General features: G+C 51.1%; 1 protein-coding gene across 1 annotated transcript in view; it reads left to right on the top strand.

Annotated features, from left to right (window-relative positions):
• Window positions 1–16653, top strand: part of rabgap1l (RAB GTPase activating protein 1-like) — a 550110-nt gene that overhangs the window by 370817 nt on the left and 162640 nt on the right. The window contains exon 16 of the mRNA XM_067990829.1: window positions 10743–10868. Coding sequence (XP_067846930.1) covers window positions 10743–10868 — 126 coding nt within the window. The remainder of the gene's footprint in view (window positions 1–10742; window positions 10869–16653) is intronic.

The raw sequence follows: 16653 nt of genomic DNA, 5'->3' as shown, positions 1-16653 counted from the left end.
AGCAGATCCGCTGCCAGTCAATATGCCTTGGATGCAGCTCACAGCCCTCCTGGGATTCAGGAATCAAGAGTTTTCTCTGTCCTGAGATTTTACACCTGAACACGTTTTCTGCCCGGTATTTTGCAGGAGTTGGAATGAGACAGCAGTTGAGATGTTGTGGACGATTCACTCTGACCCTGTTAAACCATGTCCAGCTGGTCACCAGGAGCCACATGAGAGCAGCTGGCATTGAGTAGAGGCTGTGATCACAAATTAAATGGAAACCTATGTGTTTTTATTCTGGGGCATCTTGTGGATACAGCACAGATTCGCCAGAATGATACTGGGGCTTAAAGTGTTCAATTATGACGACAGGTTGCATTGACTGGGCTTGTGTTCGTTCCCTTGAATATAGAAAATTGAGGGGTGTTTTGATCGAGGTGTTTGAAATGTTAAAAGGATTTGATGGGATAGATAGAGAGAAACTATTTCCTCTGGTGGGGGGGAATCCAGAACAAGGGGGAATAAACTTAAAATTAGAGCCAGGCCGTTCAGGGGTGATGTCAGGAAGCATTTCTTCACACAAAGGGGAGTGGAAATCTGGAACTCTCTCCCCTTAAAGACTGGTTGCTTTTGCTTCAAAGCGACAGGCAATTCGTGTTCTCACAGACTGTAGGTTTGTGTTCTTCACTCTAATCCACGACTGTGTGGCTCAGAACGGTGCGGACAAGAACCAATTGGTCTGCAGAGGCGGTGGAGGGGTCGAGGGAGGCGGTGGTGAGGTAGAGCTGAGTGTCGTCAGCGTACATGTGGAATCTGACGTCGTGTTTTCGGATGATGTCACAGCACGTAGATGAGAAATAGGAGGGGGCCGAGGATGAGGAGGGATAGTTTCCCACAGTCACGGAGGATGAGGAGGGATAGTTTCCCACAGTGACGGAGGATGAGGAGGGATAGTTTCCCACAGTCACGGAGGATGAGGAGGGATAGTTTCCCACAGTCACGGAGGATGAGGAGGGATAGTTTCCCTCAGTCACGGAGGATGAGGAGGGATAGTTTCCCACAGTCACGGAGGATGAGGAGGGATAGTTTCCCACAGTCACGGAGGATGAGGAGGGATAGTTTCCCACAGTCACGGAGGATGAGGAGGGATAGTTTCCCACGATCACGGAGGATGAGGAGGGATAGTTTCCCACAGTCACAGTCACGGAGGATGAGGAGGGATAGTTTCCCACAGTCACGGAGGATGAGGAGGGATAGTTTCCCACAGTCACGGAGGATGAGGAGGGATAGTTTCCCACAGTCACGGAGGATGAGGAGGGATAGTTTCCCACGATCACGGAGGATGAGGAGGGGTAGTTTCCCACGGTCACGGAGGATGAGGAGGGATAGTTTCCCACAGTGACGGAGGATGAGGAGGGATAGTTTCCCACGGTCACGGAGGATGAGGAGGGATAGTTTCCCACGGTCACGGAGGATGAGGAGGGATAGTTTCCCACGGTCACGGAGGATGAGGAGGGATAGTTTCCCACAGTGACGGAGGATGAGGAGGGATAGTTTCCCACAGTCACGGAGGATGAGGAGGGATAGTTTCCCACGGTCACGGAGGATGAGGAGGGATAGTTTCCCACAGTCACGGAGGATGAGGAGGGATAGTTTCCCACGGTCACGGAGGATGAGGAGGGATAGTTTCCCACGGTCACGGAGGATGAGGAGGGATAGTTTCCCACGGTCACGGAGGATGAGGAGGGATAGTTTCCCACGGTCAGTCACGGAGGATGAGGAGGGATAGTTTCCCACAGTGACGGAGGATGAGGAGGGATAGTTTCCCACGGTCAGTCACGGAGGATGAGGAGGGATAGTTTCCCACGGTCAGTCACGGAGGATGAGGAGGGATAGTTTCCCACAGTCACGGAGGATGAGGAGGGATAGTTTCCCACGGTCACGGAGGATGAGGAGGGATAGTTTCCCACAGTGACGGAGGATGAGGAGGGATAGTTTCCCACAGTCACGGAGGATGAGGAGGGATAGTTTCCCACGGTCACGGAGGATGAGGAGGGATAGTTTCCCACAGTGACGGAGGATGAGGAGGGATAGTTTCCCACGGTCACGGAGGATGAGGAGGGATAGTTTCCCACAGTCACGGAGGATGAGGAGGGATAGTTTCCCACGGTCACGGAGGATGAGGAGGGATAGTTTCCCACAGTGACGGAGGATGAGGAGGGATAGTTTCCCACAGTGACGGAGGATGAGGAGGGATAGTTTCCCACAGTCACGGAGGATGAGGAGGGATAGTTTCCCACAGACACGGAGGATGAGGAGGGATAGTTTCCCACAGACACGGAGGATGAGGAGGGATAGTTTCCCACAGTCACGGAGGATGAGGAGGGATAGTTTCCCACAGTCACGGAGGATGAGGAGGGATAGTTTCCCACAGTGACGGAGGATGAGGAGGGATAGTTTCCCACAGTCACGGAGGATGAGGAGGGATAGTTTCCCACGGTCACGGAGGATGAGGAGGGATAGTTTCCCACAGTCACGGAGGATGAGGAGGGATAGTTTCCCACAGTCACGGAGGATGAGGAGGGATAGTTTCCCACGGTCACGGAGGATGAGGAGGGATAGTTTCCCACAGTCACGGAGGATGAGGAGGGATAGTTTCCCACGGTCACGGAGGATGAGGAGGGATAGTTTCCCACAGACAGTCACGGAGGATGAGGAGGGATAGTTTCCCACGGTCACGGAGGATGAGGAGGGATAGTTTCCCACGGTCAGTCACGGAGGATGAGGAGGGATAGTTTCCCACAGTCACGGAGGATGAGGAGGGATAGTTTCCCACAGACACGGAGGATGAGGAGGGATAGTTTCCCACAGACACGGAGGATGAGGAGGGATAGTTTCCCACAGTCACGGAGGATGAGGAGGGATAGTTTCCCACAGTCACGGAGGATGAGGAGGGATAGTTTCCCACAGTGACGGAGGATGAGGAGGGATAGTTTCCCACAGTCACGGAGGATGAGGAGGGATAGTTTCCCACAGTGACGGAGAATGAGGAGGGATAGTTTCCCACAGACACGGAGGATGAGGAGGGATAGTTTCCCACAGTCACGGAGGATGAGGAGGGATAGTTTCCCACAGTGACGGAGAATGAGGAGGGATAGTTTCCCACAGACACGGAGGATGAGGAGGGATAGTTTCCCACAGACACGGAGGATGAGGAGGGATAGTTTCCCACGGTCACAGAGGATGAGGAGGGATAGTTTCCCACAGTGACGGAGGATGAGGAGGGATAGTTTCCCACAGTCACGGAGGATGAGGAGGGATAGTTTCCCACGGTCACGGAGGATGAGGAGGGATAGTTTCCCACAGTGACGGAGGATGAGGAGGGATAGTTTCCCACAGTCACGGAGGATGAGGAGGGATAGTTTCCCACAGTCACGGAGGATGAGGAGGGATAGTTTCCCACGGTCACGGAGGATGAGGAGGGATAGTTTCCCACAGTGACGGAGGATGAGGAGGGATAGTTTCCCACAGTCAGTCACGGAGGATGAGGAGGGATAGTTTCCCACAGTCACGGAGGATGAGGAGGGATAGTTTCCCACAGTCACGGAGGATGAGGAGGGATAGTTTCCCACAGTCACGGAGGATGAGGAGGGATAGTTTCCCACAGTCACGGAGGATGAGGAGGGATAGTTTCCCACAGTCACGGAGGATGAGGAGGGATAGTTTCCCACGGTCACGGAGGATGAGGAGGGATAGTTTCCCACAGTCACGGAGGATGAGGAGGGATAGTTTCCCACAGTCAGTCACGGAGGATGAGGAGGGATAGTTTCCCACAGTGACGGAGGATGAGGAGGGATAGTTTCCCACAGTCACGGAGGATGAGGAGGGATAGTTTCCCACAGTCAGTCACGGAGGATGAGGAGGGATAGTTTCCCACGGTCACGGAGGATGAGGAGGGATAGTTTCCCACAGTCACGGAGGATGAGGAGGGATAGTTTCCCACGGTCACGGAGGATGAGGAGGGATAGTTTCCCACAGTCACGGAGGATGAGGAGGGATAGTTTCCCACAGTCAGTCACGGAGGATGAGGAGGGATAGTTTCCCACGGTCACGGAGGATGAGGAGGGATAGTTTCCCACAGTCACGGAGGATGAGGAGGGATAGTTTCCCACAGTGACGGAGGATGAGGAGGGATAGTTTCCCACAGTGACGGAGGATGAGGAGGGATAGTTTCCCACACTCACGGAGGATGAGGAGGGATAGTTTCCCACAGTCACGGAGGATGAGGAGGGATAGTTTCCCACAGTCACGGAGGATGAGGAGGGATAGTTTCCCACAGTGACGGAGGATGAGGAGGGATAGTTTCCCACAGTCACGGAGGATGAGGAGGGATAGTTTCCCACAGTCAGTCACGGAGGATGAGGAGGGATAGTTTCCCACAGTCACGGAGGATGAGGAGGGATAGTTTCCCACAGTCACGGAGGATGAGGAGGGATAGTTTCCCACAGTGACGGAGGATGAGGAGGGATAGTTTCCCACAGTCACGGAGGATGAGGAGGGATAGTTTCCCACGGTCACGGAGGATGAGGAGGGATAGTTTCCCACAGTCAGTCACGGAGGATGAGGAGGGATAGTTTCCCACAGTCACGGAGGATGAGGAGGGATAGTTTCCCACAGTGACGGAGGATGAGGAGGGATAGTTTCCCACGGTCACGGAGGATGAGGAGGGATAGTTTCCCACAGTCACGGAGGATGAGGAGGGATAGTTTCCCACAGTCAGTCACGGAGGATGAGGAGGGATAGTTTCCCACAGTCACGGAGGATGAGGAGGGATAGTTTCCCACAGTCACGGAGGATGAGGAGGGATAGTTTCCCACAGTCACGGAGGATGAGGAGGGATAGTTTCCCACGGTCACGGAGGATGAGGAGGGATAGTTTCCCACGGTCACGGAGGATGAGGAGGGATAGTTTCCCACGGTGACGGAGGATGAGGAGGGATAGTTTCCCACGGTCACGGAGGATGAGGAGGGATAGTTTCCCACGGTCACGGAGGATGAGGAGGGATAGTTTCCCACGGTCACGGAGGATGAGGAGGGATAGTTTCCCACGGTCACGGAGGATGAGGAGGGATAGTTTCCCACAGTCACGGAGGATGAGGAGGGATAGTTTCCCACAGTGACGGAGGATGAGGAGGGATAGTTTCCCACAGTCACGGAGGATGAGGAGGGATAGTTTCCCACGGTCACGGAGGATGAGGAGGGATAGTTTCCCACGGTCACGGAGGATGAGGAGGGATAGTTTCCCACGGTCACGGAGGATGAGGAGGGATAGTTTCCCACGGTCACGGAGGATGAGGAGGGATAGTTTCCCACGGTCACGGAGGATGAGGAGGGATAGTTTCCCACGGTGACGGAGGATGAGGAGGGATAGTTTCCCACGGTCACGGAGGATGAGGAGGGATAGTTTCCCACAGTGACGGAGGATGAGGAGGGATAGTTTCCCACGGTCACGGAGGATGAGGAGGGATAGTTTCCCACAGTCACGGAGGATGAGGAGGGATAGTTTCCCACGGTCACGGAGGATGAGGAGGGATAGTTTCCCACAGTCACGGAGGATGAGGAGGGATAGTTTCCCACAGTCACGGAGGATGAGGAGGGATAGTTTCCCACAGTCACGGAGGATGAGGAGGGATAGTTTCCCACAGTGACGGAGGATGAGGAGGGATAGTTTCCCACAGTGACGGAGGATGAGGAGGGATAGTTTCCCACAGTCACGGAGGATGAGGAGGGATAGTTTCCCACAGTGACGGAGGATGAGGAGGGATAGTTTCCCACAGTCACGGAGGATGAGGAGGGATAGTTTCCCACGGTCACGGAGGATGAGGAGGGATAGTTTCCCACAGTGACGGAGGATGAGGAGGGATAGTTTCCCACGGTCACGGAGGATGAGGAGGGATAGTTTCCCACAGTGACGGAGGATGAGGAGGGATAGTTTCCCACAGTCACGGAGGATGAGGAGGGATAGTTTCCCACGGTCACGGAGGATGAGGAGGGATAGTTTCCCACAGTCACGGAGGATGAGGAGGGATAGTTTCCCACAGTCACGGAGGATGAGGAGGGATAGTTTCCCACAGTCACGGAGGATGAGGAGGGATAGTTTCCCACGGTCACGGAGGATGAGGAGGGATAGTTTCCCACAGTCACGGAGGATGAGGAGGGATAGTTTCCCACAGTGACGGAGGATGAGGAGGGATAGTTTCCCACAGTCACGGAGGATGAGGAGGGATAGTTTCCCACAGTCACGGAGGATGAGGAGGGATAGTTTCCCACGGTCACGGAGGATGAGGAGGGATAGTTTCCCACAGTCACGGAGGATGAGGAGGGATAGTTTCCCACAGTCACGGAGGATGAGGAGGGATAGTTTCCCACAGTCACGGAGGATGAGGAGGGATAGTTTCCCACAGTCACGGAGGATGAGGAGGGATAGTTTCCCACAGTCACGGAGGATGAGGAGGGATAGTTTCCCACGGTCACGGAGGATGAGGAGGGATAGTTTCCCACAGTCACGGAGGATGAGGAGGGAGTTTCCCACGTCACGGAGGATGAGGAGGGATAGTTTCCCACAGTGACGGAGGATGAGGAGGGATAGTTTCCCACAGTCACGGAGGATGAGGAGGGATAGTTTCCCACGGTCACGGAGGATGAGGAGGGATAGTTTCCCACAGTCACGGAGGATGAGGAGGGATAGTTTCCCACAGTCACGGAGGATGAGGAGGGATAGTTTCCCACAGTCACGGAGGATGAGGAGGGATAGTTTCCCACAGTCAGTCACGGAGGATGAGGAGGGATAGTTTCCCACGGTCACGGAGGATGAGGAGGGATAGTTTCCCACAGTCACACAGGATGAGGAGGGATAGTTTCCCACAGTCACGGAGGATGAGGAGGGATAGTTTCCCACAGTCACGGAGGATGAGGAGGGATAGTTTCCCACGGTCACGGAGGATGAGGAGGGATAGTTTCCCACAGTCACGGAGGATGAGGAGGGATAGTTTCCCACGGTCACGGAGGATGAGGAGGGATAGTTTCCCACAGTCACGGAGGATGAGGAGGGATAGTTTCCCACAGTCACAGTCACGGAGGATGAGGAGGGATAGTTTCCCACAGTCACAGTCACGGAGGATGAGGAGGGATAGTTTCCCACAGTCACGGAGGATGAGGAGGGATAGTTTCCCACAGTCACAGTCACGGAGGATGAGGAGGGATAGTTTCCCACATTCACGGAGGATGAGGAGGGATAGTTTCCCACGGTCAGTCACGGAGGATGAGGAGGGATAGTTTCCCACGGTCACGGAGGATGAGGAGGGATAGTTTCCCACGGTCACGGAGGATGAGGAGGGATAGTTTCCCACAGACACGGAGGATGAGGAGGGATAGTTTCCCACAGACACGGAGGATGAGGAGGGATAGTTTCCCACAGTCACGGAGGATGAGGAGGGATAGTTTCCCACAGTCACAGTCACGGAGGATGAGGAGGGATAGTTTCCCACAGACACGGAGGATGAGGAGGGATAGTTTCCCACAGTCACGGAGGATGAGGAGGGATAGTTTCCCACAGTGACGGAGGATGAGGAGGGATAGTTTCCCACGGTCACGGAGGATGAGGAGGGATAGTTTCCCACAGTCACGGAGGATGAGGAGGGATAGTTTCCCACAGTCACAGTCACGGAGGATGAGGAGGGATAGTTTCCCACAGTCACAGTCACGGAGGATGAGGAGGGATAGTTTCCCACAGTCACAGTCACGGAGGATGAGGAGGGATAGTTTCCCACGGTCACGGAGGATGAGGAGGGATAGTTTCCCACAGACACGGAGGATGAGGAGGGATAGTTTCCCACAGACACGGAGGATGAGGAGGGATAGTTTCCCACAGTGACGGAGGATGAGGAGGGATAGTTTCCCACAGTCACGGAGGATGAGGAGGGATAGTTTCCCACGGTCACGGAGGATGAGGAGGGATAGTTTCCCACAGTGACGGAGGATGAGGAGGGATAGTTTCCCACAGTCACGGAGGATGAGGAGGGATAGTTTCCTACAGTGACGGAGGATGAGGAGGGATAGTTTCCCACGGTCACGGAGGATGAGGAGGGATAGTTTCCCACAGTCACGGAGGATGAGGAGGGATAGTTTCCCACAGTCACGGAGGATGAGGAGGGATAGTTTCCCATGGTCACGGAGGATGAGGAGGGATAGTTTCCCACAGTGACGGAGGATGAGGAGGGATAGTTTCCCACAGTCACGGAGGATGAGGAGGGATAGTTTCCCACAGTCACGGAGGATGAGGAGGGATAGTTTCCCATGGTCACGGAGGATGAGGAGGGATAGTTTCCCACAGTCACGGAGGATGAGGAGGGATAGTTTCCCACAGTCACGGAGGATGAGGAGGGATAGTTTCCCACAGTGACGGAGGATGAGGAGGGATAGTTTCCCATGGTCACGGAGGATGAGGAGGGATAGTTTCCCACAGTCACGGAGGATGAGGAGGGATAGTTTCCCACGGTCACGGAGGATGAGGAGGGATAGTTTCCCACAGTCACGGAGGATGAGGAGGGATAGTTTCCCACAGTCACGGAGGATGAGGAGGGATAGTTTCCCACGGTCACGGAGGATGAGGAGGGATAGTTTCCCACAGTGACGGAGGATGAGGAGGGATAGTTTCCCACAGTGACGGAGGATGAGGAGGGATAGTTTCCCACAGTGACGGAGGATGAGGAGGGATAGTTTCCCACGGTCACGGAGGATGAGGAGGGATAGTTTCCCACAGACACGGAGGATGAGGAGGGATAGTTTCCCATGGTCACGGAGGATGAGGAGGGATAGTTTCCCACGGTCACGGAGGATGAGGAGGGAGAGTTTCCCACAGTCACGGAGGATGAGGAGGGATAGTTTCCCACAGACACGGAGGATGAGGAGGGATAGTTTCCCATGGTCACGGAGGATGAGGAGGGATAGTTTCCCACGGTCACGGAGGATGAGGAGGGAGAGTTTCCCACAGACACGGAGGATGAGGAGGGATAGTTTCCCATGGTCACGGAGGATGAGGAGGGATAGTTTCCCATGGTCACGGAGGATGAGGAGGGATAGTTTCCCACGGTGACGGAGGATGAGGAGGGATAGTTTCCCACAGTCACGGAGGATGAGGAGGGATAGTTTCCCACAGTCACGGAGGATGAGGAGGGATAGTTTCCCACAGTCACGGAGGATGAGGAGGGATAGTTTCCCACAGTCACGGAGGATGAGGAGGGATAGTTTCCCACGGTCACGGAGGATGAGGAGGGATAGTTTCCCACGGTCACGGAGGATGAGGAGGGATAGTTTCCCACAGTGACGGAGGATGAGGAGGGATAGTTTCCCACAGTCACGGAGGATGAGGAGGGATAGTTTCCCACAGTCACGGAGGATGAGGAGGGATAGTTTCCCACGGTCACGGAGGATGAGGAGGGATAGTTTCCCACAGTCACGGAGGATGAGGAGGGATAGTTTCCCACAGTGACGGAGGATGAGGAGGGATAGTTTCCCACAGTCACAGTCACGGAGGATGAGGAGGGATAGTTTCCCACAGTCACGGAGGATGAGGAGGGATAGTTTCCCACGGTCACGGAGGATGAGGAGGGATAGTTTCCCACGGTCACGGAGGATGAGGAGGGATAGTTTCCCACAGTCACGGAGGATGAGGAGGGATAGTTTCCCACAGTCACAGTCACGGAGGATGAGGAGGGAAGCATTTCTTCACACAAAGGGGAGTGGAAATCTGGAACTCTCTCCCCCAAATGGCTGTGGATGCTGGGGGTCAATAGGAGCTTTCCAGACTGCAATTGATAGATTTTTGTTGGGTAAGGGTATCGAGGGATAGGGAACTAAGGCGGGTAAATGGAGTTAAGATGCAGGTCAGCCATGATCTGATTGAATGGCAGAACAGGCTCGATGGGCTGAATGGCCTCCTCCTGTTCCCCGTGTTCCACTGCAACACACTGTCTCATTGTGCTCCCACATCACTCATTTTTTAATTTCTTTGAAAATATATGTACAACTAGTAAATATATGTGTACCTTGAACTAATTCTTGCCTCAGAGGGGTTCATACCATGCAGTCTCAGCAGGCACTGTTCGACCCACTTCCCAAATGACACTTGGACCAATAGAAGTTGGCATTTTCCAAAGAAAGAAGGACTTGCATTTATATAGCGCCTTTTACAACCTCAGGTCGTCTCAAAGTGCTTTCCAGCTAATAAAGCAGTTTTGAAGGGTAATCACTGTTGAAATGCCGCAGCCAATTCACACACAAGATCCCACAAACAGCCATTTGATAATGAACAGATAATCTGTTTTGCTGATGTTGGTTGAGTGATAAATATTGGCCCAGGACACCAGGGGGAACTTCCCTGCTATTCTTCAGAATAGTGCCCTGGGATCTTATATATCCACCTACAAGGGCAGACCGTTTAACGTCTCATCCGAAAAACCTCCGACAGTGCAGCACTCCCTCAGTACTACACTGGGAGTGTCAGCCCAGATTATGTGCTTAAGTCTCTGGAGTGGGACTTGAACACACAACCTTCTGGCTCAGAGGCGAGAGTGCTGCCCACTGAGCCAAGGCTGACACCACAGGTACCGTGGCTGTTCAAGCTCGTCTGTGTGCTCTGTCTGTGAGGCTCCATGGATAGTACACGGGTTTCTGACGTGTGGAATGAATGTCTTTTCACAGATGCCAGAGGAGCAGGCGTTCTGTGTCTTGGTGAAGATCATGTACAATTACGGTCTGCGAGAGCTCTACAAGAACAACTTTGAGGATCTGCATTGCAAGTTTTACCAGCTGGAGAGGCTACTCCAGGTAAGCTCCACGTACAAACCAAATGCTGGTTTAATTCGGATGTAAGTTTTTTCATTGGAATCGGTATCCAGAGTAAGTCGGGTTTCTCTGCAGTGGTGACACACATAAGAAATAGGAGCAGGAGTCGGCCATTCAGCCCCTCGAGCCTGCTCCTCCATTCAACAAGACCATGGCTGATCTTCTTCCTAAACACCATTTTCCTGCACTATCCCCATATCCCTTGATGCCTTTAATATCTAGAAATCTATCGATCTCTGTTTTGAATGTACTCAATGACTGAGCCTCCACAGCCCTCTGGGGTAGAGAATTCCAAAATTCACCACCCTCTGAGTGAAGAAATTTCTCCTCATCTCAGTCCTAAATGGCCTGCCCCTTATTCTGAGACTGTGACCCCTGGTTCTAGACTCCCCAGCCAGGGGAAACATCCTCCCTGCATCTACCCTGTCGAGCCCTGTAAGAATTTTGTATGTTTCAATGAGATCACCTCTCATTCTTCTAAACTCTAGAGAATACAGGCCTAGTCTACTCAATCTCTCCTCATACAACAATCCCGCCATCCCAGGAATCAGTCTGGTGAACCTTCGTTGCACTCCCTCTATGGCAAGTATATCCTTTCATCGGTAAGGAGACCAAAATTGTACACAATACTCCAGGTGCGGTCTCACCAATGCCCTATATAATTGCAGTAAGACATCTTTATTCCTGTACTCAAATCCTCTTGTAATAAAGGCCAACATACCATTTGCCTTCCTAATTGCTTGCTGCACCTGCATGTTAGCTTTCACTGACTCATGTACAAGGACACCCAGGTCCCTTTGAACATCAACATTTCCAAATCTCTCACCATTTAAAAAATACTCTGCATTTGTGTTTTTCCTACCAAAGTGGATAACTTCACATTTTTCCACATTATATTTCATCTGCCATGTTCTTGCCTACTCACTCAGCTGTCCATATCCCCTTGAAGCCTCTTTGCATCCTCCTCACAACTCACATTCCCACCTAGTTTTGGATCACCAGCAAACTTTTTTTTTTAATTCGTTCATGGGATGTGGGCATCTCTGGCGAGGCCAGCATTTATTGCCCATCCCTAATTGCCCTTGAGAAGGTGGTGGTGAGCCGCCTTCTTGAACTGCTGCAGTCCGTGTGGTGAAGGTTCTCCCACAGTGCTGTTAGGTCGGGAGTTCCAGGATTTTGACCCAGTGACGATGAAGGAACGGCGATATATTTCCAAGTCGGGATGGTGTGTGACTTGGAGGGGAACGTGCAGGTGGTGTTGTTCCCATGTGCCTGCTGCTCTTGTCCTGCTAGGTGGTAGAGGTCACGGGTTTGGGAGGTGCTGTTGAAGAAGCCTTGGCGAGTTACTGCAGTGCATCCTGTGGATGGTGCACACTGCAGCCACAGTGCGCTGGTGGTGAAGGGAGTGAATGTTTAGGGTGGTGGATGAGGTGCCAATCAAGCGAGCTGCTTTGCCCTGGATGATGTCGAGCTTCTTGAGTGTTGTTGGAGCTGCACTCATCCAGGCAATTGGAGAGTATTCCATCACACTCCTGACTTGTGCCTTGTAGATGGTGGAAAGGCTTTGGGGAGTCAGGAGGTGAGTCACTTGCCACAGAATACCCAGCTTCTGACCTGCTCTTGTAGCCACAGTATTTATATGGCTGGTCCAATTAAGTTTCTGGTCAATGGTGACCCCCCAGGATGTTGATGGTGGGGGATTCGGCGATGGTAATGCCATTGAATGTCAAGGGGAGGTGAGTAGACTCTCTCTTGTTGGAGATGGTCATTGCCTGGCACTTGTCTGGCGCGAATGTTACTTGCCACTTATCAGCCCAAACCTGGATGTTGTCCAGGTCTTGCTGCTTGCGGGCACGGACTGCTTCATTATTTGAGGGGTTGCGAATGGAACTGAACACTGTGCAATCATCAGCGAACATCCCCATTTCTGACCTTATGATGGAGGGAAGGTCATTGATGAAGCAGCTGAAGATGGTTGGGCCTAGGACACTGCCCTGAGGAACTCCTGCAGCAATATCCTGGGGCTTAGATGATTGGCCTCCAACAACCACTGCCATCTTCCTTTGTGCTAGGTATGACTCCAGCCACTGGAGAGTTTTCCCCCTGATTCCCATTGACTTCAATTTTACTAGGGCTCCTTGGTGCCACACTCGGTCAAATGCTGCCTTGATGTCAAGGGCAGTCACTCTCACCTCACCTCTGGAATTCAGCTCTTTTGTTCATGTTTGGACCAAGGCTGTAATGAGGTCTGGAGCCGAGTGGTCCTGGCGGAACCCAAACTGAGCATCGGTGAGCAGGTTATTGATGAGTAAGTGCTGCTTGATAGCACTGTTGACGACACCTTCCATCACTTTGCTGATGATTGAGAGTAGACTGATGGGCGGTAATTGGCCGGATTGGATTTGTCCTGCTTTTGTTTTGTCATCAGCATACTTGGAAATATTACATTTGGTCCCCTCATCCAAATCATTGATATATATTGTGAATAGCTGGGGCCCAAGCACTGATCCCTGTGGTACCCCACTAGTCACAGTCTGCCAACCTGAAAAAGACCCGTTTATTCCTACTCTCTGTTTTCTGTCAATGACCAATTCTCAATCCATGTCAGTATATTACCCCCAATTCCATGTGCTCTAACTTTGTTCACCGACCTCCTGTGAGGGACTTTATTGAAAGCCTTCTGAAAATCCAAATACACCACATCCACTGGTTCCCCCTTATCTGTTCTACTAGTTATATCCTCAAAGAACTCCAATAGGTTTGTCAAACATGATTTCCCTTTCATAAATCCATATTGCCAGTCCTTCTGCCAAATCCTATTATTGTTTTTGAAGTGTCCTGTTATCACATCCTTTATAATAGATTCTAGCATTTTCCCTACTACTGATGTCAGGATACAGGTCTGTAGTTCCCTGTTTTTTCTCTCCCTCCTTTCTTAAATAGTAGGGTTACATTTGCTACCCTCCAATCTGCAGGAATCATTCCAGAATCTATAGAATTTTGGAAGATGACAACCAATGCATCCACTATCTCTACAGCCGCCTCTTTCAAAACCCCGGGATGTAGATCATCAGGTCCTTGGGATTTATCGACTTTCAGTCCCATTAATTTTTCCGGTACTATTTTTTTACTAATACTAATTTCTTTCAGTTCCTCATTCTCCCCAGACCCTTGGTTCTCTAGTATTTGGAAATATACACGGGGATATATTTCCAACCTGGCACTCGGGCATCGAACTTGTGCTGCGGAGCGCACGCCCCTTATAGAAACCACCTGATTTTCATTTCCATTGAGACAGTTGAAAGTGAAAGCGGTTTCTGTAATGGGCGGGCGATCCATAGCCCCAGTTTTACACCCAGGTGGTAAGTTGAAGCACGACCTCATCATAGAATCACACAGCACAGAAGGAGGCCATTCGGCCCATTGTGCCAGTGCTGGCTCTTTGAAAAAGCTGTCCAATTAGTCCCACTCCCCTGCTCTTTCCCCATAACCCTGTAATTTTCTCCCCTTCAAGTATTTATCCAATGCCCTTTTGAAAGTTACTATTGAATTTGCTTCCCCCACCCTTTCAGGCAGTGCATTCCAGATCATTGCTGATGATTGAGAGTAGACTGATGGGCGGTAATTGGCCGGATTGGATTTGTCCTGCTTTTGTTTTGTCATCAGCATACTTGGAAATATTACATTTGGTCCCCTCATCCAAATCATTGATATATATTGTGAATAGCTGGGGCCCAAGCACTGATCCCTGTGGTACCCCACTAGTCACAGTCTGCCAACCTGAAAAAGACCCGTTTATTCCTACTCTCTGTTTTCTGTCAATGACCAATTCTCAATCCATGTCAGTATATTACCCCCAATTCCATGTGCTCTAACTTTGTTCACCGACCTCCTGTGAGCTTGCTGCGTAAAACAGAATTTCCTCATCTCTCCTCTGGTTCGTTTGCCAATTACCTTAAATCTGTGTCCTCTGGTTGCTGACCCTCCTGCCAGTGGAAACAGTTTCTCCCTATCTACTCTATCAAAACCCTTCATAATTTTTAACACCTCCATTAAATCTCCCCTTAACCTTCTCCGTTCTAAGGAGAACAACCCCAGTTTCTCCAATCTCTCCACATAACTGAAGTCCCTCGTCCCTGGTACCATTCTATTAAATTTCTTCTGTACCGTCTCCAAGGCCTCGGCGTCCTTTCTGAAGTGCGGTGCCCAGAATTGGTTACAATACTCCGGCTGGGGCCTAACCAGTGAACATTCAAACTTAGAAACATAGAAACATAAAAAATAGGAGCAAGAGTAGGCCATTCAGCCCTTCGGGCCTGCTCCGCCTTTCAAAATTATCATGGCTGATTGTCTAACTCAGTACCCTGTTCCCACTTTTTCCCCATATCCCTTGATCCCTTGAGCATTAAGAAATATATCTGTCTCCTTCTTGAATACATCTAATGACTTGGCCTCCACTGCCTTCTGTGGTAGAGAATTCCACAGGTTCACCACCTTCTGAGTGAAGAAATTTCTCCTCATCTCGGTTCTAAATGGCATACCCCCGTATCCTGAGACTGTGACCCCTGGTTCTGGACTCCCCAGCCATCGGGAACATCCTCCCTCCCTGCATCTAGTCTGTCCAGTCCTGTTAGAATTTTATATGTTTCGATGAGATCACCTCTCATTCTTCTAAACTCTAGTGAATATAGGCCTAGTCGACCCAATCTCTCCTCAGTCCTGCCATCCCAGGAATCAGTCTGGTAAACCTTCATTGCACTCCCTCCATGGCAAGGACATCCTTCCTCAGAGAAGGAGACCAAAACTGCACACAATACTCCAGATGTGGTCTCACCAAGACCCTATACAACTGCAGTAAGACATCCCTGTTCCTGTACTCAAATCCTCTTGCAATGAACGCCAACATACCATTCGCCTTCCTAACTGCTTGCTGCACCTGAATGCTCGCTTTCAGCGACTGGTGTACAAGGACACCCAGGTCTCGTTGCACCTCCCCTTTTCCCAATCCATCACCATTCAGATAATAATCTGCCTTTCTGTTTTTACAACCAAAGTAGATAACCTCACATTTATCCACATTATACTGCATCCGCCATGTTCTTGCCCACTCACCCAACTTGTCTAAATCACATTGGAGCCTCTTTGCATCCTCCTCACAGCTCACATTCCACCCCAGCTTTGTGTCGTCTGCAAACTTGGAAATGTTACATTCAGTTCCCTCATCCAAATCATTGATATAAATTGTGAATAGCTGGGGCCCAAGCACTGATCCCTGCGGTACCCCACTAGTCACTGGCTGCCACCCGGAAAAAGACCCGTTTATTCCTACTCTCTGTGTCCTGTCTGTCAACCAATTTTCAATCCATGCCAGTATATTCCCCCCAATCCCATGTGCTTTAATTTTGCACACTAACCTCTTGTGTGGGACCTTATCAAAAGCCTTATGAAAATCCAAATACACCACATCCACTGGTTCTCCCCTATCTATTCTACTAGTTACACCCTCAAAAAACCTCCAGTAGATTTGTTAAGCATGGTTTCCCTTTCATAAACCCATGCTGACTTTGTCCAATCCCGTTAATGCCTTCCAAGTGTTCTGTTATCACATCTTTTATAATAGACTCCAGCATTGTCCCCACTACTGATGTTAGGCTAACTGGTCTGTAATTCCCTGTTTTTTCTCTCCCTCCTTTTTTAAATAGTGGGGTTACATTTGCCACCCTCCAATCTGTCCAGAGTCTATAGAATTTTGGAAGATGATCACCAA

This window comes from Heptranchias perlo, chromosome 9, assembly GCF_035084215.1.
Source record: "Heptranchias perlo isolate sHepPer1 chromosome 9, sHepPer1.hap1, whole genome shotgun sequence".
Classification (NCBI taxonomy): domain Eukaryota; kingdom Metazoa; phylum Chordata; class Chondrichthyes; order Hexanchiformes; family Hexanchidae; genus Heptranchias; species Heptranchias perlo.
The sequence above is the reverse complement of the archived record's forward strand: the minus strand, read 5'-3'. Positions and strand labels throughout refer to the sequence as shown.